Raw genomic sequence first — 24042 nt, 5'->3', positions numbered from 1 at the left:
AAATTCCCAAGATTTATATATCATACACACATAACATATTCAAATTTGTGAAAATTTATTAAATTTATTTCACTCTTCAATTTCAAAATATATTTTTATTTCATAAAATTTAAACCATGTAAAGTATGAAAGAGAAATAGAACAGGCATATTTTGAGTTCTAATAACCCAAATACTGATTTTTTTCTCTTGCTAAATCATTCCAACATAGGAAAGTATCTGATATTTAAAATCTAACTTTAGGTATTTATACATTCAGTCTTTATATTTTTCCTATTTAAAGATTACATTTCTAAGAAATTTTTTTTTTGTAAGGTAAAGGGGGTCAAAGTGCCTTGCCTAAGGCCACACAGCTAGGTAATCATTAAGTGTCTGAGACCAGATTTGAACTCAGGTACTCCTGACTCCAGGGCCAGTGCTTTATCCACTATGCCACCTAGCCACCCTGAAAGTTTCTTTTTAAAAAGTATTCATTTCAGGACAGTTGGGTAGTGCAGTTGATAGAATACCAGCCCTGGAATCAGGAGGACTTGAGTTCAAATATGGTCTCAGACACTTAATGATTGCCTAGCTGTGTGGCCTTGGGCAAGCCACTTAACCCTGTTTGTCTTGCAAAAAAGAAAAAAAAAAAACTAAAAAAAACCTTTCAGTTCTTGTTATTAGAAAAATATTTCAATGATAGTATCATGAATAAGAATAATATCTATTATGAGATAAGAAAACAAAAAAGTAAATGTATAACATATAAAAATACTATAATCCCACAAAGTTAAGGGCACATTGGCAATAAAAGAAAACTGTCAAGTCAAGAATATCTAAAACTATGAGACAAGTATACTTAAAGATATGTTAAACTTAAAAATAATTAAAGGGCATGAGTGAGTCTAAGGATCGTCTTCCTTGATGATAGAGGTACCACTAATATTTAATAATGATTGAGATTTTTAACCTTGAGTCCAAGTTGGGGGGGGGTCAACAAATTTGAGGGATCCATGAAGTTGGTTGGGAAAAAAAATTCTTATTTTCACTAAACTTTGGCTTCTTTTGTAATCCCATGTATTTTATTTTATGCATTTTTAAAGATAAGAAGGGGTCCCTAAGTTTCAAATTCACCAGATTGCCAGAGATTCATGATTCATCACACACACACACACACACACACACACACACACACACACACACACGGCCCTATTTTAAATTTGAGGAGTGACATTTATGTATTTCAGATCATGTTTGTTAGCTATTATCTCGTATATACACACACTTCCCATTTATAACGGTTCTACTACATACATACATATATTGATGAATTAAATAAAATTACTTGACCACAAATTTAAATAGAAGAAATTTAAAAAGTGCTAAACAATACCCCCCAAACAAGAAATGGTAATAGTCTAGCACAAATAGACAAAAGAATAAAAAATATGATGTAGAAAACGCTTAAAGGCTGAAAGAAAACAAATTCAACAGCCTAAATATTAGAACTAATATTGAAGTGTTCTGTTAGGTTATTTTGCACATTTAATATTGAAAACACAGAACAAAAACTTACCTTACTACTATAAGTATGGCAATAAGAATTGAACAAATAGGATCTGCTATCATTAGACCAAAGTTTTGCATCAAGATGGCAGATGCAATTACACCAACACTCCCCAGTGTGTCTGCTAAGATATGTAAAAATACACCTACAAAAAAGCATTATCAGAATCAAATTAATATTTAAAAAAATTTTAAAGTATCAAAACCAAAGGATTTTTAAATCAAAATTAAATTTTCTAAAGAAAAACTACAAAATACTCAAGTAGCTATGTAATATATATTTGTTTTCCTTACTGTCTTTCAGAATATTTTATAGGAAACTTTTAGTTGTTCTGGCTGAAAAATAAAAATTAAACAAACATCACTTTAAAACATTTTAAAACTATAGATAAACAAATCATTATAAGACACGTAAATTATTTTAAAAAGAAAATGTCATTATTAAAGTTACTTTTACTTTGTTTCTTATGAGGTAGTTATTCTGATAAGCCTGAATGAACATTCTGACATAATTCAATATGAGTACTTTCAATATACTTATAAATCAGTTAAGGATTTACAATTTATGTAATACAATTCTTTTTCAAAGATTCAATATGCTTTAAACCAAAAAAAAAAAAAAAAAAACCACCCCAAATATATACTAACAGTATAAAAAAAACTAGAAAAAAATAGGTACACAGAGCCCTCTGCTGGTGCTTTAACTTATAAGCCTTTTTCCATATAATTTTCCTTTTCTTGAAATGGGGAGGTCCTATACAGAGCTCTATCCATTAAGCCCAGGCTCAATATCATGAGTTTAAAAATTTTAAAATACAGCAAGGTTTGAATTATTTTAAGAAACTTAAAATTTTAAACCTTCTATTTGCCTTGAATAAATAAAATGAACACAAAATCTTTGGCTAACCTGATGAATTTTCAGATATAGTTCTATCACAGGTTACATAACCATAACTCATTTTTAACCTAAATTTAAAACAATATAGCAATAAGATTTTCAACATGTTAAATGTTACATAGATTTTGTTTTGCACAATAATATAACCATCAAAGAATAATATTTACATGTGATGGGTGAGAACTTAATCATGTTATTGGTAAAAAACCATAGCAAAAAAGGTCGCCTACCATCACAGTAAATATAATGCTTACTACACACACTTCATCTGGGCCTTACAGATAATTTTTATACTTCTTCAATAATTTTTCAAAATCACCTTACAATGACTTATTCAGAAGCCACTGCAAAATAACTATATATATATATACACATATATATATATACACACACACACATTTACAAATTACTTGTTCCTTTTATATTTTCTACAGAAAAAACTATATTACAATAACAATTAATTTTAGTTGCAGAAATACTGATTTAATTACCTGAGTAAAAAAGATAGTAGTAACATCAGGCACACCTAAATACAGTCAATTCTACATAATTCTATAAATTCTTCTGCTTAAAGTAGAATTTATTCCAAGCAATACATGATGTTAATCAGGAGGCATCAGTCAGTTCTTACAAAATCTTGTTTTGGGTTACCATAAAGATATTTTTATTCAAACTGGATTTCTATGTGACTGTTTCAAGGTAGTTAATTTACTTACTTTAAAAAGAAAAAAAATTCTACATAAGACTATATAAGAGCCAAAATTTATCTAAAGGAAAAATATTTTAGAATTTCTCTAACATGTCTACTTTAAATGGCAAAGAATTAAAGATGTCAATTAAATATGGTTAGGATCACTGTATCAGATTAAAATTATCTTCTGAGTAACATAGAAAGAACCACAGAAAATATACCAGAGTGGTTTAGGAGCCCCTGAACAACAAACTCTAAACTGATTCTTATTCTTAGCCCACTATACATTAGTGGATCTTATGAAAATTGAAACTAGCTGGTGAGCATTGTTGGAAAAAAAAAATAGAATCCTTAGAGAGGGAAATTTCTCGATTAACCATGTTAGTCCCTCCCTTCATGGTTATTTTTGTTAAACATAACAGAATTATGCAATTCTTTGTAAGTTTCTAAAATTCCATTTACAAAGGAGTGAAAACAGGTAAAAACTGAATCATTCAATTTGCTATGAAGTTTCAAAATACACTTGATGAAATTTACTCTAAAAACTAGAAAATTAACAAGTATATTAAAGATTGTCTAAATATTTTAAATGCAATTAAATTGTTGAAATATTTATGTAAACTATAATCCTAGAGGATTATCCAAATCCAGAATATTGTTTTATACTTCTGAGCTATTTCATCCTACCTATACAAACTAAGTGTAATGCTAGAATTAGAAAAACTGCAATCCATTAGTTTAATTTGCTTGAAACCCTTGATCCCCAAGCAAATAATGAATTAACAAGACAAAAATAAATTATTAGCAAATATAAAGTAAATTTGATCGTATGTAACAAATAAAGAATGTCAGCAAAAGTTCTACACTAGTTCTATATACCTCCATAATGATGCTTCAATGGATAAAAAAAAAAAAAAAACATGCTAAGTGCCCTACAAATAAACTGCAGTCTAAGGAGTTAGATCCAAGGAAGTAGTTTAAGGGGAGGTTTGAGTAAAGAATTTTAAGGATAGGGATAGGGATAGGGAGAATAGTGAAGGAGAACAATAAAAATAATATTTAGACTCTAAACCTAGTGAAGGAGAAGGTATACTTGGTGTCAGGAGAAGGAAATGGTAGGAAAGTAAAAAACTTAGAAGCAAGGGATCATGATTATGGATGAAGTCTGATGGAGGAATATATCAGTACCTACTCCCAAATGGAAAATTAGCATAGTTCCTTGAACAATAACTTTCTCTGACTCATAAAGCAGTTTTGTAATGTGTTGTTGAAGCAGTTCAACATTAAGGTGAATATAACTTTTTACTCATTACTGAAGGAGGTATAATCTATGGATAACAACTTTCAATACTACATTTTTTGCTTTTATTTTGTTAATTAGATACATACTATAATAGTGATTTAAAATGATTTCAACATTAATAGCACTTTAACATTATAGCACTTTAAAATTTAGAAAGCACTTTATATATATTATGTTATTTAGAGAGACTAAGTGACTTGCCAGGGAATCACACAGCTTTTAGAATTGGAATTCAGGTCTTTCTGCCTCAAAGTTCAATGCTCTATATAGTAAGCTTTCCAGCATCCTCAAAAGAATTGTTATTATAAAAATATAGTATATGTTACATTATCTATCAGCTAGACTTTTCAGTATGTTATCATAATTGTGGATATTAATCAAATCACCATGTTGTTTAGAATAACTGATGAAAACACAGCTTTTGAATATGAAGTGAAACAACAGAAGTGATTATCAAAAGCATATCTGCTAAATTATCCAACAGTTGCTTATCAGTAGCTTAAAAACAAACATCCCACAAAAGTATGGAACCTTAAAACTAAAAGGGAACTCTGAGATAATGTTAACATCATTACTAGTGATTATATGAAAAATTAAGAGAAAAAAACAGAAAAACTTTCAAGCAAAAATTTTTCCTACCTTGTAAAATCTGTCTGCTCGGTCCTGTTGTTCCTTTAAGTGAAGGACCATCTGTAAAATATTTTTAATCAAGTTAACATGGCATGTTAACATTTTTTATTTAAACTGATTTCTAATGGAAACTAACTAGTTTTCATTCTAAAGAATCTGAAGAATTGCACATAACAATAATGTAGACTTGCAAATTAATTTTAACATTTCCATTTCTAAAAATCAGACTAAACTAAAAATAATCTTGATTAAATCATCTAGAAATAAATGCAAAGGCAATCTCAAGTTGTATGAAGGACTCAATATTTTTTTAAAATATTTTTCAAAAACAGGCAAAACAATTACAAATAACTTTTTTGCAAAAATTCATTAATCTTTTAAAAATCTCTACAAGGGAGAATATTATCATTATTTACAATTAGACCTATCATAGAAAGGTAAATGGTTACCTAAAATCATGCAGAAAGATAAGAATAGGCCTAGAGATAATCCAACCTACTCTCAATATGCATCCAGAAAGAACCAAATATACAGCATCTACTTTATCATATTGGATGTATGATACAAAGATCAAACATTTACATTTCTTAAAATATTTTGAAATTGTCAATGTCTTAAAAGTTAAATCAAAAAAAAAAAAAAACAGCTGCCAGATATTATAATGTGATCTCTAAGCTGAATTCAGAATTAGAGCTAAGTCTCTACACTCGTACCTATGAAGAAGCTTGTCTGAGATTCATAGTCGGTAGCATGAGGTTATCCAAATGGTAGTTATGTGATGTATCTTAATGCCATTACTTAAGTGACAGAGGTTTGAATATGATATTAAACCATATTCACATGCAGTTGTCTATAAAGAACTCTCATCCTGTAAAATCTATTTTCTTCTTTGTTGGTCTGCAGATGACACATGTGATCTATATGGCAGATCTTATAAATGAGGAATCTTGATTAGTTAAAAAAAGACAACTCACATTTACATAGCATTTTACAATTTATTTCACACCATTTGGGGCAGGTAATACAAGTTATCTCATTTTACAGAAAAGGAACTGAGGTCTAGACACGGTTCACAAAGCAGTATTGCTCCTCCACAAATTAACAGTCACTGTATGATTTTTTTGTTTAGTTAGTCTGAATTTTTTTTTCAATACTTTTAAGCTCTGTATTTTCATAGATATGTAATGACATCCCCTAACGCAGCTCACAAATCAAATGATTGAAGATGGCCTTTGAAAGTTGCTGTAATCAAAAACATACCCTTTAGGGGTATGCCCTCAAGTAACAAAGTATCGATCAGTCTTTGAAAGCTGAAGTTCAACTTTGCCCTGTTCAAAGAGAGACTAGCCTGTGTTAATTGAACTTTCATATATTCAAAGTGATGTCCCCAAAATATTTCCAGTCTCTCAAGAACAAGGCAAATAGGGAGTTGTTCCAGTGGCTGCATTTCCCCCCTAAAACAACCTTACTTTAAAAAAAAACCACTTTGTTTTCCAATTATATATAATAGAAGTTTCTAGGGGTTTTTTTTGGAAAGGTATTGAATTTTATAATTTTCCCACACCCTCCCTCTTTCCTCCTCCCACTCCCCCCACAGAAGGTAGTCTGGTAATCTTTACATTGTTTCCATGCTATACATCGATCAAAACTGAATGTACTGAGAGAAAATACATATCTGTGAGGAAAAAATAAAATGTTGGCGATAGCAAAATTATGTATTATATAAGACAATTTAAAAAAAAAATGAAGGTCTTTGGTCTTTGTTTAAACTCCAGTTCTTTCTCTGGATGCAGATGGTATTCTCCATCACAGACACCCTAAAATTGTCTCTGATTATTGCACTAATGGAATGAGCCATTAAGGTTGATCATCATCCCCATGTTGTTGTTACGGTGAACAATGTTCTCTGGTTCTGTTCATCTCACAGCATCAGTTCATGCAAATCCTTCCAGGCTTTTCTGAATTCTCATCCCTCCTGGTTTCCAGTAGAACAATAGTGTTCCATAATGTACATATACCACTATTTGTTCAGCCATTCCCCAACTGATGGACATTCACTCAGTTTCCATTTCTTTGCCACCACAAACAGGGCTGCTAGAAATATTTTTGTACAAGTGATGTTTTTACCCTTTTCATGATCTCTTCAGGGTATAGACTCAATAGTGGTATTGCTGGATCAAAAAATATGCATATTTTTATTGCCCTTTGAACATAATTCCTAATTGCTTCCAGAAAGGTTGGATCAGTTCACAGCTCAACCAATAATGGATTAGTGTCCCAGATTTCCCACATCCCTTCCAACATTGAACACTGTCCTTTCTGGTCATGCTGGCCAATCTGAGGGGTGGTATCTCAGCTGCTTTAATTTGCATTTCTCTAATCAGAAATGATTTAGAGCAATTTTTTGATGACTATGGACAGCTTTGATTTGCTCATCTGTAAATTGCCTGAGTATCCTTTGACCTTTTTTTGTAGGTTTTTGCAAGGCAAATGGGGTTAAGTGGCTTGCCCAAGGCCACACAGCTAGGTAATTATTAAGTGTCTGAGACCGGATTTGAACCCAGGTACTCCTGACTCCAGGGCCGGTGCTCTATCCAATGCGCCACCTAGCCACCCCTTGACCTTTTTTCAATTGGGAAATGGCTTGTTTTTATTTATAAATTTGACTCAGTTCTCTATATGTTTTAGAAATGAGTCCTTTGTCAGAAATACTAGTTGTAAAAATTGTTTCCTAATTTACTACATTTCTTTTGATCTTGGTTACAGTGATTTTGTTAGTGCAAAAGCCTTTTAATTTAATGTAATCAAAATTATTTGTTTTGAATGATATGCTCCATCTCTTCCTTGGTCATATAAACTACTTCCCTTTCCAAAGACCTGAAAGATAAACTATTCCTAGTTTGCTTATAATATTGTCTTTTATGTCTAAATCTAGTAACCATTTTGATCTTATGCTGGTATATGGTGTGAGATGTTGGTCTAATCCAAGTTTCTGTCATACTAACTTCCAATTTTCCCAACAGTTTTTAATCAGAGAGAGAATTCTTAACCCAGAAGCTAGACTCTCTGGGTTTATCAAATAGCAGATTACTATAATCATTTCCTGCTGTCTTTTTCACCTACCCTATACCATTGATCCACTACTCTATTTCTTAGCCAGCATCAGACAATTTTGATGATTCATGCTTTATATTATAATTTTAGATCTGGTAAGGGTAAGCCACCTTTTTTTTTTGTACTTTTCATTAAATGCCTGGATATTCTTGACTTTTTGTTTCTCAATGTGAATTTTGTTACAATTTTTTTTTAGCTCATTAAAGTAATTTTTTGGAAGTTTGATTGGTAAGGCACTAAATAAGTAGTTTAATTTAGGTAGAATTGTCATTTTATTATTGTCATTTATTATATTAGCTCAGCCTATCCATAAGCAGTTGATATTTGACGAGTTATTTAAATGTGACTTTATTTCTGTTAAAAGTGTTTTATAGTTGTTTTCATAGAGTTTCTGAGTCTGCCTTGGCAGTTAGATTCCCAAGTATTTTATACTGCCTGAAGTTATTCTGAATGGGATTTTTCTTTCTAGCTCTTGCTGCTGTATCTTTCTAGTCATATATAGAAATGATGAGGATTTATGAGGGCTTATTTTATATCTTGTGACTCTGCTAAAGTTGCTAATTGTTTCTGGTAGTTTTTTAGATGATTTTTTAGGATTCTCTAGGTATACCATCATGTCATGAGCAAAGAATTTTGTTTCTTCCTTCCCAATTCTAATTGCTTTTAGTTCTTTTTCTTCTCTTATTGCTGAAGCTAACATTTCTAATATAATATTGAATAGTAGTGGTGATAATGGGCATCCTTGTTTCATACCTGATCTTACTGGGAAATGCCTCTAGCTTATTGATCCCCATTGTATATGTTTGTGGATGGTTTCAGATAAGATATTCTTATTCTGAAGAACAACCCATTTATTCCTATGCTCTCTAACATTTTTAGTAGGAATGGGTGCAGTATTTTGTCAAAGGCTTTTTCTGCATCTATTGAGATAATCATATGATTTCAGTTACCTTTGTTATCGATATAGTCAATTATACTAACAGTTTTCCTAATATTGAACGAACTCTGCATTTCTGAGATAAATCCTGCCTGGTCATATTATATTATCCTGGTGATAACTTGCTTTGCTAAGATTTTATTTAAGATTTTTGCATTCATATTCATTAGGAAAATTGGTCTATAATTTTCTTTCTCTATTTTGACTCTTTTTTGCTTTGGGTATCAGCACCATAATAGTATCATCAAAGGAGTTAGATAGAGTTCCATCTTCACCTATTTTTCCAAAGAGTTTATATAGAATTAGAACCAATTGTTTCTTAAATGTTTGAAAGAATTCACTTGTGAATCCATCTGGCGCTAGAGATTTTTTCCTTAGGGAGTTCATTGATGGCATGTTGAATTTCTTTTTGAGATAAGGTTATTTGGGTATTTGATTTTCTCTTCAATTAACATGGGCAACTTATATTTTTTGTAAATATTCGTCCACTTCACTTTGATTATCAAATTTATTGGCATAAAGTTGGGCAAAATAATTCCAAATTATTACTTTAATTTTCTCCTCACTGATGGTGAGTTCACATTTTTCATTAGTGATAATAGTAATTTGGTTTTCTTTTTTTAATCAAATTAACCAAAGGTTTATAAATTTTATTGGTTTTTTTCATAAAACCAACTCTTGTTTTATTTATTAGTTCAATACTTTTCTTGCTTTTGATTTTAATAATTTCTCCTTTAATTTTTATAATTTCTAATTTGGTATTTAATTGGGTTTTTTTAATTTGTTCTAATTTTTTTAGCTACATGATATGTCATTGGTTTGCTCTTTCTCTATTTTATTCATGTAAGCATTTATAGATATAATATATCCCCTAATAACTGTCTTGGCTGTGTCCTATGTTTTGGTATGTTGTCTCAATTATTGTCATTATCTAGGATGAAATCATTCATTTTCTCTATAGCTTGTTGTTTGATCTACTCATTCTTTAAAATGAGGTTATTTGGTTTCCAATTAGTTTTAGGTCTATCTCTCCATGGCCCATTATTGCTCATGATTTTTATTGCATTATGATCTGAGAAAGAAATATTCACTATTTCTGCTTCCTGCATGGTCAATTTTAGTGTAAGTACCATGTACTGAAGAAAAAAAAAGTATATTCCTTTCTAACCCTATTCAATTTTCTCCAAAAGTCTATCAAGCCTAGGTTTTCTAACATTCTATTTACCTCCTTAAATTCCTTCTTGTTTATTTTATGGTTAGATTTATCTAAATCTGAGAGAGGGAGGCTGAGGCCTTCCTCCAGTAGAGTGTTGCTATGTCTTCCTGTAATTCAATCAGCTTCTCCTCTAAGAATTTGGATGCTTTACCACTTGGTGCATATATATTTAGTATTGAAATTGCTTCATCTACTATGTTACCTTTTAGGAGGATATAGTTTCCTTCCTTATCTCTTTTACTGAGATCTATTTTTGCAGCTGCTTTGTCTGAGATAAGGATTGCTACCCCTGCTTTTTTCACTCTAGCTGAAGCAAAATATATTCTGCTCCAACCTTTTACCTTTATTCTATATGTATCTCTCTACTTCAAATGAGTTTCTTGTAAGCAGTTCATCCCATTCACATTCAAATTACTTACTCTTACTATATATACTTACTATAATTACTTACTCTTTATTACCCTCCATGCTATCTTCCCTGTGTTTTTCCCTTTTTTATTTTATCCATATTCCCCAATATTTTACTTCTGATTACCACCTCCTTCAGTGTGTTTGCCCCCTTTATATCCAATCCCCCTCCTCTTTCTTTCCCTTTTGACTTTGCCAATTCTTCCTTTCCTTCTTTGTTAGTTCTTCTTTTCCTCCCCCTCCCCCTTTCCCCCTTAAATAATTGAGAGGTGATATAAGTTTCTTAACTGAATTTGTGTATGTTAATCCTTCTTTGAGCCAGATCTAATGAAAGTATGATTCAGGCAGTTCTTATCTCCTCCCTTCTTCCTCTCCATTGCAATAGGTCCTTTGTACTTCCGTACAAAAATCATGTAATGTGATTTACCCCATTCAATTTCCTCCATCCTCCTATCTCTTTACTGTGCCCCTTTTTTGAGGACAAGTCATGAGTGTCCATTACTTCTAGCTAAGTATATTCTCTCTAATAGAGTTACAATTCTCAAGAGTTATAAGAATTTTTCTCTCAGGTTTCATCTTATTGGATAGCAGTTTTTTTCTTTTCCCTTTTTATCTTTTCACGTGTGTCTTGAAGTCTCCTTTCTGAAGTCCAAATTTTCTATTTCATCAGGAAAAGTTAGAAGTCTCTTATTTCATTAAATATCAATCTTTTTTCCCAAAAGAGAAAGCTCAGTTTTACCTGATAGTGAATTAGTGAATTAGTGGCTGTATTCCAAGCTCTCTTGCTTTTCAAAATATCATATTCCAGGCACTTCAATCCTTTAATGATGATGCAGCCAGGTCAAGTGTAATCCTTACTGTGGCTCCTTGCAGTATTTTCTTTCTGGCTGCTTACAAGATTTTCTCTTTTATCTGATAATTCTGGAATTTGGCCACAACATTCCTTGGAATTTTCATTTTGGGATCCCTTTCAGGAGGGAATCAACGAGTTCTTCCAACAACTATTTTGCCCTCTGGTTCTATGATATTAGTGAAATTTTCCTTCACCACATCTTGAAATATCAAGCCCAAGTTTTTTTTTTTTTCTCCTCAAAGTTTTCAAGAAGCCCAATGATTCTTAAGTTGTTTCTCCTGGATCTATTCTGTAGGTCAGTCGTTTTACCAATGAGGTATTTTATGTTTTCTTCTATTTTTTTATAATTTCTTCTATGCTTTCTTCTATTTATTTAACAGATTCTTGTCTCATGAAACCATTAGTTTTCAGATTCCATTTTTTTTAGAAGTTACCTTTTTGCTACTTTTTTCCACTAGTCAATTCTATTTTTGAAGGAGTTCCATTTGTCCAATTATATTTTTCAAGGATTTGTTTTCTTGTTTGTTGCAAGGTGTTAATTTTCTCTTGTGTTTCTTTTCCCAATTTTTCCAATCAATTTTTAACTCCTTCCCAATTCCTTCTAAGAAGTCTTTCTGAATTGGAGACCAATTCAAATTCTCCTCAGAATTTCTAGCTCTCTCTGAGTTAGGATCTTTTTCTTTAACATAGCTTTCAATGAACCTCCCATTCCACTGGCTTTTCTTCATTTTCCTAGGATCTTGTTTTGGGGAAAAGGCTGTTTCACAGACCTATGGTGTTGAAATCCCTAGAGGGTTTGCTCACTGGGTTAGAAACTCCAAGTGGGCCAGCCAGTAGGAGATGCTAGATGCTTTCTCTGGAGTGTCTGTGACTTTGATTAGTATCCCACTACTTAGGCTGGGGGCGGGGGCGGCGGCAATGGGAGGGTAGTAAAATTGGAGTTGTCCTTGAACATAGTAAGCTGGGCACTCAGACTATATAGTTGATCTCCTCAATCAGCACAGGGGGAAATTTGCTGCCTACACCTGTGTGTTTGTGTGTGGGGGAGGGGGGTTGTTACTGTGTTTGTTCTGGGAAGAATCACTTTTTCCCACAGTGATTGGGGGGGGCTCAACTGGAAAAATGGGGATTCTGCTGAAAATATGGGCTCATGGCCCTGGTCTTCTAGACCAGGCTTGCTGAGCTGGCCAGATCAATGTCTAGCCCTACTCTGGAACTCTCCCACCTGCTGTGCTGAAACTCTCCCACCAGCCTTGCTAGAACTCTTCCGCCCACCACTCACACAGCCAAAGCTTCCCTGGCTAACCCACGCTCCTCTGTGACAGACCTTGTTGGTAGATGTTCTTCTCTGTCCTCTGGGTTTTGTGGATCTAAATTCTGTTAAGAGGCTTGATTCATATTAATTTTGAGGAAAAGCCAGGAGACCTTAGGACAATGCCTGGCTTCTTTTCACCATCTTGGCTGGAGAGATCTTCATGACTTTTTTTTTAAGGTTTTTGCAAGGCAATGGGGTTAAGTGACTTGTCCAAGGCCACACAGCTAGGTAATTATTAAGTGTCTATGGAAGGATTTAAACTCAGGTACTCCTGACCCCAGGGCTGGTACTCTATCCACTGCACCACCTAGCCACCCCCCTAACATTTTTTTAAAAGTTTTTTTGAAACTGTAAACTTTATGAGGAATAACAGTTTCTAACTATTCTATGATTTAAGAAATCTAAGAGATTTGTTCTGTACTATACATTTTTTATTTAAATTCAAAAATCTAAATTAAAAAGGACAGTAATAAAGCACTTTCCTTTGAATTAGAAACAAACTTGAACCAGTGCTTTCTAAAGGCACTAATTTCTAAAAATCAATAGACAGTTAAGGACAACAATCTTAGTACATTTCCTGCACATTCTCTTTCCAAATGTGAGACTAATGGGTGGAAAAGCGATGCATGCTTTGTGAACCATGTCTACAAGCTTTAGATCTTAGGCATCTTGGGATGTCATTCAATGTTACCAAAAGGCATGAAAGAAAAAGTGCCAAAGTTACTACAGATAGCAAGGGATTATTATTTTTTGTATATGTTGTATATCTATCAGATACAAAACTATTTCAAAATTTAAAATAGAGGGTATCCTAAAAGTTTAAGTGAAGTTTTAAGCTTAATTAACTTAAATTTACTATAATAGTTTAAAACTACACTAAGACTTTTGGGATACCCTGTGCAAAAAAAATCCAGGAGATAAAGTAGCATCAGCTCAAAGTTCATTCTTAATATTAAATGGAGAACAGATTACTAATTAAAAAGTACACTCCCAAAAAGCCATAACCAATTCTCAGATGTAGAAAAATAACTATTCATTACAATGGGTTTTTTTTTTAAAAAAACCTTAATATTTTACTTCAGGACCTCATTGTGGCCTGGAAGGACCTTGGAATAATAAAGGTCATGTCAGCAGACCACAAGCTCATGCAGCCAAGCTGGAATGTTTTAAGAAAGTACTATCTGAAGGAAGTACTAAAGCCCAGTCTAGTTAAATTCAGAAAGGATCAGTCACCAGCTGGTTGGATACCACATCAATATTTTTGGCCAAAATGCTGCAAATTGTATTAGTGAAAAGAATAATGAACTGATTAAATCACCTATCTTTTAAAGTAATGAAATAATAATTTTTCAAAGATTTTTAAATTCAAAACAAATTAAGTTATCTTACCATTTTTGTAACATATAACATTTTTTACCATATTAGTTTTTTTAACCAATGGAAATGAAGAGTCTCCTCTCCCTTAAAAAACCCTGAAACTGAAAAGTGTAAGTAGAAGCTACAAATCTGATAGTAACTCAATCATCTTTCATGCATTTATTTTTCATAAATAGCTAAATTAAGATGGAAGCGAGGCTAAAAAATCCTGAAATGTATAAATAGAATATTATGAAACTTATTTATGATTCTCTTTAAAAATTGCTAATGGCAATTATTAAGGATTCAAATATCACCCCCAAAAAAACTCAAATCACTGTACCCATCTTGAAAAATAGATTTTGTATAATCTACTATCAAAAAATGAAAATGTAATAGCAACCAACAAATTTTTAATTAAAAAATATTTTTATTACATAAGGATATTTCTTTTTTTTGTTTTTGTGAGACAATGGGGTTAAGTGACTTGCCCAAAATTACATAACTAGTATGGATCAAGTGTCTGAGGCTGGATGTAAACCTAGGTCCTCCTGACTCCAGAGTCAGTGCTCTATCCACAGAGCCAACAAGCTGCCCCAAGATATGATTTCTAAAATACAAGAATAAGTAAACTGGTTTTACTTTACTTCACACACACGTCAATGTGAGTTGTTGAATTAAAATAAATGCATTATCAGCTAGTTAGGTCAAAAGTCTAAAATTAATATAAAAATGATTCTAAAGTTTTAAAATCACTAGTATTTTTTTAAGTCAATGTCAAATACTGGCAATGGAAAAATGAAAAAATATGTCATGATTTTGCTAAAAAACATTATTGCCATTATCACATTTATTGAAATAGCATTGTTTCATGACTACTTAGAGCTTGACAAACCAGACCAAGTCCTGTGTTTTATGCCGCATTTATTTCTTTGTAGAGTTCAAGTGAGAGAATCCTAGGGAACAAAACTGACAGCCCACATGGGACAACTGATTCTTGTCTTTTACATGTACATGTTCATATGGTACTTACCATGACAGTCAAAGTGTCCATGTCCATGATTATGGCTATGTGTGTCATGTTTCAATTCATGACTGTGACCATGGTCTCCATGTCCATGTCCATGTCCATGTCCATGATCTCCATGTCCATGTCCATGATCAAGTGCACCATTAAAGAGGGAATGGCTATGCCCATGCCCTACAAGAAAAAAATATATAGTTTAGAGAAAAGAATATATAAAAGTGGATTAAAATATAAAGCACACATGTTAATATCTCTGATGTATCCCAAGGACATGTCCCTAACAAGAATTTCATTGTCAGAAAAAAAAATGAATAGGTTGATATGTGGATACATTTCAAGTCATTAAATATTGGAGAATTATGATTTTTTAAATTAATATTTTGAAAAGATAAAATAACAGCAAATGTTTTAGAAAAATTAAATTGTGTGTGTGTGTGTGTGTGTGTGTGTGTGTGTGTGTGTGTGTGTGTGTGTATGGGAGAGAGAGAGAGAGAGAGAGAGAAAGAGAGAGAGAGAGAGAAATCTTAGGGATCACAGATTTAGAGCTGTGAGGAATGTTAGAGGCCAACAGAACTATCCCCTAATTTTATAGATGAGAAAACTGAGGTACAAGACAGAGAAGTTAAAATGGCTTGGCCAGGGTAAGAGTAAGTAAGTAGTAAGTGCCTGAGAAGGAAATGAACAAAGACCCTTCTAACTCCAAGTATGTATTCACTATGGTTATGGTACAGGAGGTAAAGGCCGGGTTAAATTTAGTATTTGTATAGCTGCGTTACCAAGAAGGTATTTAATAGCCACAAGCTATTCAGTTACTAACAATTAATGGAAAAAATGTTTTTAGCAACTTTTTCCATGATAAAGAAAGATCATATATACACCAAAATGCTCAAAGGACATCTTATGGTAGCAAAGAAATGGAAATAGAAAGTAGGTTCCTCCAGACTGAGAAATGGCTAAACAAATTGTGGTACATGAATGTAATGTAATTCACCCTACACCATAAGAAATTATCAATATGAAGAAAGCAAAGAAACATGGAAAGTTCATATGGACTGATACAAAGTGAAATAAGTAGAAACAAAGAAACAATTTACACAATGAAAGGACAATAAAACAAAAGTCAACACATAGTTATTATGATCAAAAGTTCATTCTCAAAGACAATGCATATTCCCCCCTCATTTTCAAAAGTAGAGGACTAATGGTACCATCAGACTCATTTGATGGGATGCTTAATTCTGTTGAATTGCCCTTCTCAATCCTCCTTTCTTAATTTTTGTTGTTAAGGATATTGTAGGAAAGGGAAGGATCTATTCAGAAATAAATGATATAAAAACAAATCACTTAAAATTTTAATAAAAGATAGTTGAAGTAATAAACTGACTAAAATTCAACTACACTAAAACAAATCAGTTACATTCTGCTTTCATACAGTAGCTTCATTTCCAGAGTATATTAAAAACATATAAAGTTAATACTTGGTAAAATATTCATTTTCAGATGTTTCATTAAATAAAGCATTGCTTTATAGAATATATTTGGAAATATGCATGAATTAAATTAACCAAATATAAAATATATTTTTATTAGATTACCAAAAAAATCCTAAGCATACAGCATATCAAAAACATATAAAGTGGGGGCAGCTAGGTGGCCCAGTGAATAGGACACCGGCCCTGGAGTCAGGAGGATCTCAGTTTAAATCTGGCCTCAAATATTTAATAATTGCCTAGCTTGGGCAAATCACTTAACCCCACTGCCTTGCAAAAAACAAAAAAAAATAAAGTTTACCTTTGGCAAAAACTGAAGAAATTCAAATAAAATTAATTCAGTATCTTAAGATACAAAATTAAATATTATGACATATTAATGTGTTATAATAATCAATATATAAGAATGCTAGGCAGAACTTAATCTCATATATACATATATATATTCATATTAATATATATGTATATAATATAAATCTATTTATCAATTCTTCCCAGTAAAGTTGTTTATTCATAGGAGAATTATCACTTTGCAATGTATACTGTTTTACCATACCAAATACTCTAGTGCAAGTCAGGAAAACAAACTAAAATATAACCTTGGGAACAATAAAAAGCCAAAAAAGCAAAGTTCAATTGTTCTTAAAGAAATTCTACCAGGACAAATATGTTTAACTCTATAGCCATGACTTGGTTTCACTAAAGAGAACTTAAATTTGGGAAAATATTTTCAATAGATATTATTCTAAATAGATAAAACATCACTAGTTTATATTTTCTGTTGTTTTATATGCTTTAGTAGTTACATCATCATCATCATCTGACTTTTCCAAAAATAAAGAAAAATAAATATTTTGCTCAAGGATGTAATTTAAGATAAGTTAGTACAATCTCTTCATTTTACAGACAATAGGGTCAGAAAAACTTGCCCAAAGTCACACTGCATAAAGTAGTATAGCTCAAAGTAGAACCATCTCCATATTGTTTTTCCATTTATGCTTCTTATTCTTATCAGTCATAACTTTATGCTGATAATGAAGAATATTTTAGGGATCAGGGCTAAAATGAATTATAACTTAGAAAGTATCCAATAATTCAAAATCTCTCTCTCTCTCTCTCTGTATAAATATATAGATAGATAGATAGATAGATAGATAGATCAGCATACTGCAATTTTTATATAAAGGTTCAGAAATACATAATTACTTTTGAATAATATAGCAAGTCATATATATCTGAAAATGCCTGATTTATAAGTGAGCAACTAATTTACCAATATTCCAATAACCTTTGTTAGTATAGGAACTCCCTTTGTGAGTATAGATCACTATTCCATTAAAATCTCATCATCATGAAGACTGACTGGCTTTGATACTTATCACCCCTTAGCCACCTCAAGGGCCCCACTCCAACTGGAGGGTGCAACAATAAACTCTTTCCAAAGACTGCCTTCATAGAGGGCTCAAAACTTTTCCAGCTAAATTCTTTTTTTATTAGTTGTCCTACTTGGTTTCTACCTAAGATTATCATAAAATTATGGACTCAATGAAGTCCCACATCCCATTCCTCCTTCAGCTTCTTTTGTGTACTGTCTTCCTTTATTAGACTGTATGGTCCTTGAAGGCACAGGATGTCTTTTTATTATTTGCACACCCAGGACTTAGCACAGTGCCTGGAATAGATTTAGTTCCCATTTACTTAGTCCTTTAATAATTTTGACTGACTTCTAACTAAATCCAAAATAAATTGCTAAGGAATGGCAAGTGAACACTTACACCAGGAAGCAGTGATCACAAAGGCCAGGATAACTTCTTAAGAACAGGGCATGCTGGACAAACATCACAAAACTGGTAAGTCAAAAAGATGCTATTAACTGACCTAGATTTTTGGTAAAACATATGATAAAGTCTTTCAAGCTATTGTGGTAGGAAAGAGGATAAAAATATAAGGGGTATATCATAGTAAATTTAAATCAAAACTAACTGAGTAGCTAGACGGCTTGATGTCAGTTTAGAAGGCAGTGGAGAGAGCAGTGCTGTATAACATTTTTTATCAATGACTTAAAAAGCATGGATGACAAACTCTTCACATGTATGAGATGACCCAAAACTTAGGAGCAAAGCAATGCAGGAAAGAGTCAATATTCAAAAAGTTCCTGAAAGGCTAAAGCATTGGGCCAAACCTACTGAGATAAAATTCAGTGTGGATAATGTAAAATTTTATATTTAGGTTCAAAAATACAAAATAGAAGAGATCACCAGTTTGCCTGAAAACAATCTAAGAGTTTCACTGAACTGAAATGTCGACTTGAGTCAAGAGTGGGATCCATCCATCACAAGCATAACCCTAAGCTCTAAAGAATGGAGTGCCAGAATCTCAGGAAGTGGAAGCAGACATCCAGCTTCACACTGCCCTGGTAAGACTGTGTGGGGAGTTGTGAATGTGGCTGACTAAACAGAAGGTTGTCTTCAAGTGTATGCATTTCCAAGGCATCATGATTCCTTGTTCGGTATGTTAGAGAGGGAAGTCTTTCTGTGTTAGTCTAGACTGGATGGTCTCCAATGTCCCATCAGCCTTGGGAATTCTCTACTTGAAGGCCAATCTGGCAATGAGCCTCTCTGGACTACACTTTTTCTCCACTTTTGTAGCCATCTAGAATCCAGGACACCTCCACAAGATGAGACATCAAAGTATAAACCTTTAAAGGAAGAAACTGAACAAGACTGAACTTTGCTTTACTTAAACAGAAACCAGAATTTTCTCCATGAAATATGACATATAGACCTTTATGAAACAATAAACAGCTTGTCATAAGTTTTTCCAGTTATAATTGAAGCAAAAACCAAATACAATGATGGAGAATACCATCTATATCCAGAGAAAGAGTTGTGGAGTTTGAGCAAAGACCAAAGACTATTAGCTTCAATTTGGGGGGAAAAAAAGCTAAAAATGTTATCTTATTATATAATTTTTGCTATCTCTTATACTTTACTTTTCTTCTTTAAGGATTTCTCTCTCATCATATTCAACTTAGATCGATGTATAGACTAACAGACTGCCTTCAGTGGGGGTGGGGGAGGAAAAGCAAAAATAGAGGGAAAATTGTAAAACTCAAAATAAATAAAATCTTTCTTAAAAAAAACAAAAATAAAAAAAAACCCAGCTACTTCACCTGCATGAAAGAAGAGTCAAGGCTGGAAGATACTACAGCTGTTACTACAAAATAAGGGAGGTCGAACACTTCTGCTTGCATTCTATATACAAATACCTTGGTCTCCATTCCCTTAGAGACAATGAGCTCACACATAACTTGTCAAATCTATCACCTCCTTTCCCTAAGGCCTCAAAGAGTAAGGGGCTTAGCTTGAGAAGAAAGAATTAGACTTGGAGTTGGTAAAGCCTGTATTAAAATTCTGCCTCTGTCATTTAGTAGCTGTGTGGCCTTGGGCATGTTAGTCTCTGAGCCTCAGTTTCTTCACCCCCATGTGAAAAGGGGAATATAATACCTTATAATGTTTTTCATGGGAGTTGGGGGAGGGAAATTTCTCTAACTATCCCAGTGCCATTTATACAGCACTTTAAAGTTTATAGGTATTATCTTACTTGAGCCTCACAGCAACCCCAGGAGGGTAAAACTACGGGTATTATTACCCCCATTTTAACAATGAGAAAACTGAGGTTCAGAAAGTTTAAGTGACATAAATAAACAACCCATCTCTAGGAAAAATCTTAATAATGGGTTAGAAGCATTTAGAGCTGAGTACTTACATAAGAACTAATCCACTGTCATTTTGTAGAAGGGGAAACTGAGGCAAAGGAATTAGTATCATGTTATAAATTTGAGAAAATTTCTCAAAACTATTTTCTACATTAACATTGGTTAATTGAATATCCATTTTTAATACCAAAATGAAATAACTTTAATAAAAATACCTGTCAGACATCTGTATATTGTTTTTAGTTATTCTACTGTACTACCAGTTGGATCCTGAAATGATATTCTCAACCATACATTTCAGCTAATCTTTTCTACAATAAAACTAATCAAAACTTTTTACCACAATAGTAGAATAAATATAACTTTCAATAAAAAATTTAAAATCCATAGACCTAACTATGGTCATAAAAATGCAACATCTTAGTTGAATGAATTAAACTTCAATAAAAAGAAAATCATCCTAACAAGTAATCATTCAGCTGTGGAATAACTTGTCCTCTAAGGTAGGTGAGTTCCCTATTACTGAAGACAAAATGAAGAAATATATATAGCAAGGTTTCTTATTTAGATAGGGGTTGGACTAGCTGACCTCTGAGATCCTATGATTCTATATCCAATATCTCATCTTTACCAATATCAAGTTTTGTATAAAAACCATTACATAATCAAAATTATTCATTTTTTCTCAAGTGGCCTAGAAATGAAAAAAGAAAAAAAAGGCTCTAACCATCATACCAGAGCCATGTGAATGTCCATGACCTCCATGTTGGAAAGCAAATATTCCTACTAGGTTTACAACAAACCCAAGCACAGAAACAAGTAGTAGTCTCTCGTGGTGAACATCTGGAGGTGCTAATGCTCTCTAGAAAACACATAACACATAAGAGACAACATTAAAATCAAAATCTGATTAGATAAAATGGCAAAAAACTAAATGACAAAGCAAAAAATCATTAAGTTTAAAACAACAGCATTCAATGGCTCTTATTTTCAAAAGAAAAAGGCAAATTCCAATAATGTAACTGTCCTGCACATAGTAGGCACTTAATTGATGGTGAATTGGTGAATTGGATTAGGTGGTAAAATAGTAAGCCATCCCAGGACATAAGGTAGTAAATCAGAGAATCATATATTTAGAGTTGGATGGGACCTTGGAGGCGATCTAGTCCAACCTCATCATTTTACAGATAAAGGAAACTGAGGCCCAGAGAGATTAAGTGACTTGCACAAGGTAAGACACAGGTAGTTAAGTGGCACAGGAAATAAATGCTGGAGGCTGTATTACAGCCCTAGTCCTCTAATTCCAAATTCTGTGCTCTTTCCATTATACCATGAAATGTTAAGATCACAAACCATAAAATATAGTAATTATGCAACTTTAAATAAGCTGTGATTTTATTTGAGTAGGCACTCCCATAGATTCTTCTAAAAGTATGTAGATGGTAGAGGGTCTTTACCTAGAGGCAATCTGGTGATGAACTTCATCATTATAACTAATAATGGTGATGATTACAATAATGATAACAACAATAATATCTCCATAAAATATCTATTTGCATGTATCCCACAACCAGTTCAACATTTGCTCTTCTTTTTGGTTTCCTGATACATTATTTTTCTCCATGTCTAATATGCCCTTTACAACGCAGGTCAGGATTGAGCTTTGTTTTATGAAGTATTTCCTGATTAATTATACCTTACATGGATCATTAACTGTGCATTTTCTCAACATTTTGTATATAGGTTAATATTGCATTATCATGCATTTTTTTGGTTTTCAAGTTGTTTCAAAATGGTCTATCTCACTAAAGAAGGTAGTTTAAAAACTCCTCAAAGTTAATTTCTTTCTTCTCCTGATAACAGATCTTCTACTGTATTTAATATATCAGTATCAGTGAGAATAAGTGCTTGCTGCAATACTGAAAGAATACCAAATAGTTCTAATACAATGTGCCTAGAAATGAAAAGTCACACTTCAGGAAAAAAAAAGATTTACTGATTCTTTTATACTGTACCTCAACACCTTCAGAGAAAATAAAAAAGGCAGTGAAGATCAAAAATAGGCCATTTACAAAACCAGCCAGAACTTCCGCTCTAACATACCTGGGGAATGACCAAACAATTGAATTATTAACTGCAAAGGCATAATAAATTCACATTTTTTCAAAGGTTTTAATCAATACTGCATAGTTTCATACTTCCAAAAATGTCCCAGGAATCTATAAATACAAATGCTATGAATGGAGAAGTGAGAGACAGTAGGGCATGGGAATGATGTTAATTCTGATTTAAAAAGAGCTATAATTAGCAGTTAAATACAACACCAAACACAGATTACTAAGGAATAACTGGATAGCACTGATTAGAGAAAATCAACTGGGAAAACCCTTAGACAGACATGCAAATCTAAAATTGCCTCAGGAACAGTAGATTAGAGAGACAGAAATTTGGAACCAGATAATGGGTCAGTACAAAAAGCAAGGGTGGGGGGAAAAGACAGGTGGTAAATATTTCAGTAAATTATATCTTTTTATGTTTTTTTTAAGAACTGCCTAGAATTTCTGACTACACGTAAGTTACAGAAACTATACATCTGAGCTAAAGAATTGATTCAGCTTCAAAGATTATTATAGAAACAACCTCATATTTATACTTTCACTAGAGAGCCTAACAAGGATTTTTTTCAAAATCCCCATTTTTTTTAAGCCAATTCTAGCTTTCATTTGGAACTGTATTTGTTAACTAGTGATTTCTCCCTAGATTTCTGAAACTTTCAGATTCTTATCAAAATAAAGTATTACAGGGAAAGGAAAGATCTTATTTTTCCTTTTATGTTTAGTCTGCTTGGATAAAATTATTAAACACAATTTTAATTTAGCTTCCAAACTTTTTCAAAGGGTGCTGACAAATTAATCAATCTAGTTACCAAACTGTATTAGAACACAAAAATTTCTGTTTTATAGAATTTTTTCGTTCCTAAAGACAAAAATGTTACAACTAAATATTTTTATCTTAAGTTATCCTTGCCCTAGTATGAAGTGTGTTCCAACATGTATGTTAGGTCTGTACAAAAAAAAATAACGTGCATGTCTATAGCCATAAAAGTCACCAACACTTAATATTATTGACAAGTTTTATATTTTGAATATAATTATTCACTAAATGTATTTAGAGAAGATAAAATGACAATACAAAACAAAGAGCCTAAACCAAAATTCAAGGGAATTTCAAGGGAAAAAAAGCCTTGTGAATTTATGACTATAGTCTTCCATTTCTACAGTTAATTGCTAGTTTAATTAGATTTGCTTTGATTAGCCTTGCTGGCTAGAATAAAGCAATGTAATTTGCATATCCCTGGCTTCCTGGTAAGAACTACAAAATTTATGAAAAATAAAGTGTGTTTCTATTTACTGATAAAACTCTTACTTATAAGAGATCAAAAGATACAATTCATAAATTTACTAATACTTTTCTTTTAGAAGATCATTACTGGTTTTCAAGTTTTCCAAAAATAATACAAAAACACATTTATATGTGCAAGG

General features: G+C 32.4%; 1 protein-coding gene across 3 annotated transcripts in view; it reads right to left on the bottom strand.

Moving 5' to 3' along the window:
* SLC30A7 (solute carrier family 30 member 7) overlaps positions 1-24042 on the bottom strand; it is an 87386-nt gene that overhangs the window by 37958 nt on the left and 25386 nt on the right. For all 3 annotated transcript variants that reach the window (XR_012468640.1, XM_074188284.1, XM_074188285.1), the window contains 5 exons: positions 22516-22603; positions 21236-21362; positions 15299-15466; positions 5076-5126; positions 1555-1690 (listed from right to left, as the gene is read on the bottom strand). Coding sequence is in view for 2 of the 3 variants with exons in the window: in XM_074188284.1 (XP_074044385.1) it covers positions 1555-1690; positions 5076-5126; positions 15299-15466; positions 21236-21362; positions 22516-22603 (570 nt within the window). In the remaining variant the exon portion in view is untranslated. The remainder of the gene's footprint in view (positions 1-1554; positions 1691-5075; positions 5127-15298; positions 15467-21235; positions 21363-22515; positions 22604-24042) is intronic.

This window comes from Macrotis lagotis, chromosome 5 (assembly GCF_037893015.1).
Source record: "Macrotis lagotis isolate mMagLag1 chromosome 5, bilby.v1.9.chrom.fasta, whole genome shotgun sequence".
Taxonomy (NCBI): Eukaryota; Metazoa; Chordata; class Mammalia; order Peramelemorphia; family Peramelidae; genus Macrotis; species Macrotis lagotis.
Note: the sequence above shows the minus strand (reverse complement) of the source record. Positions and strands in the feature narration are given on the sequence as shown.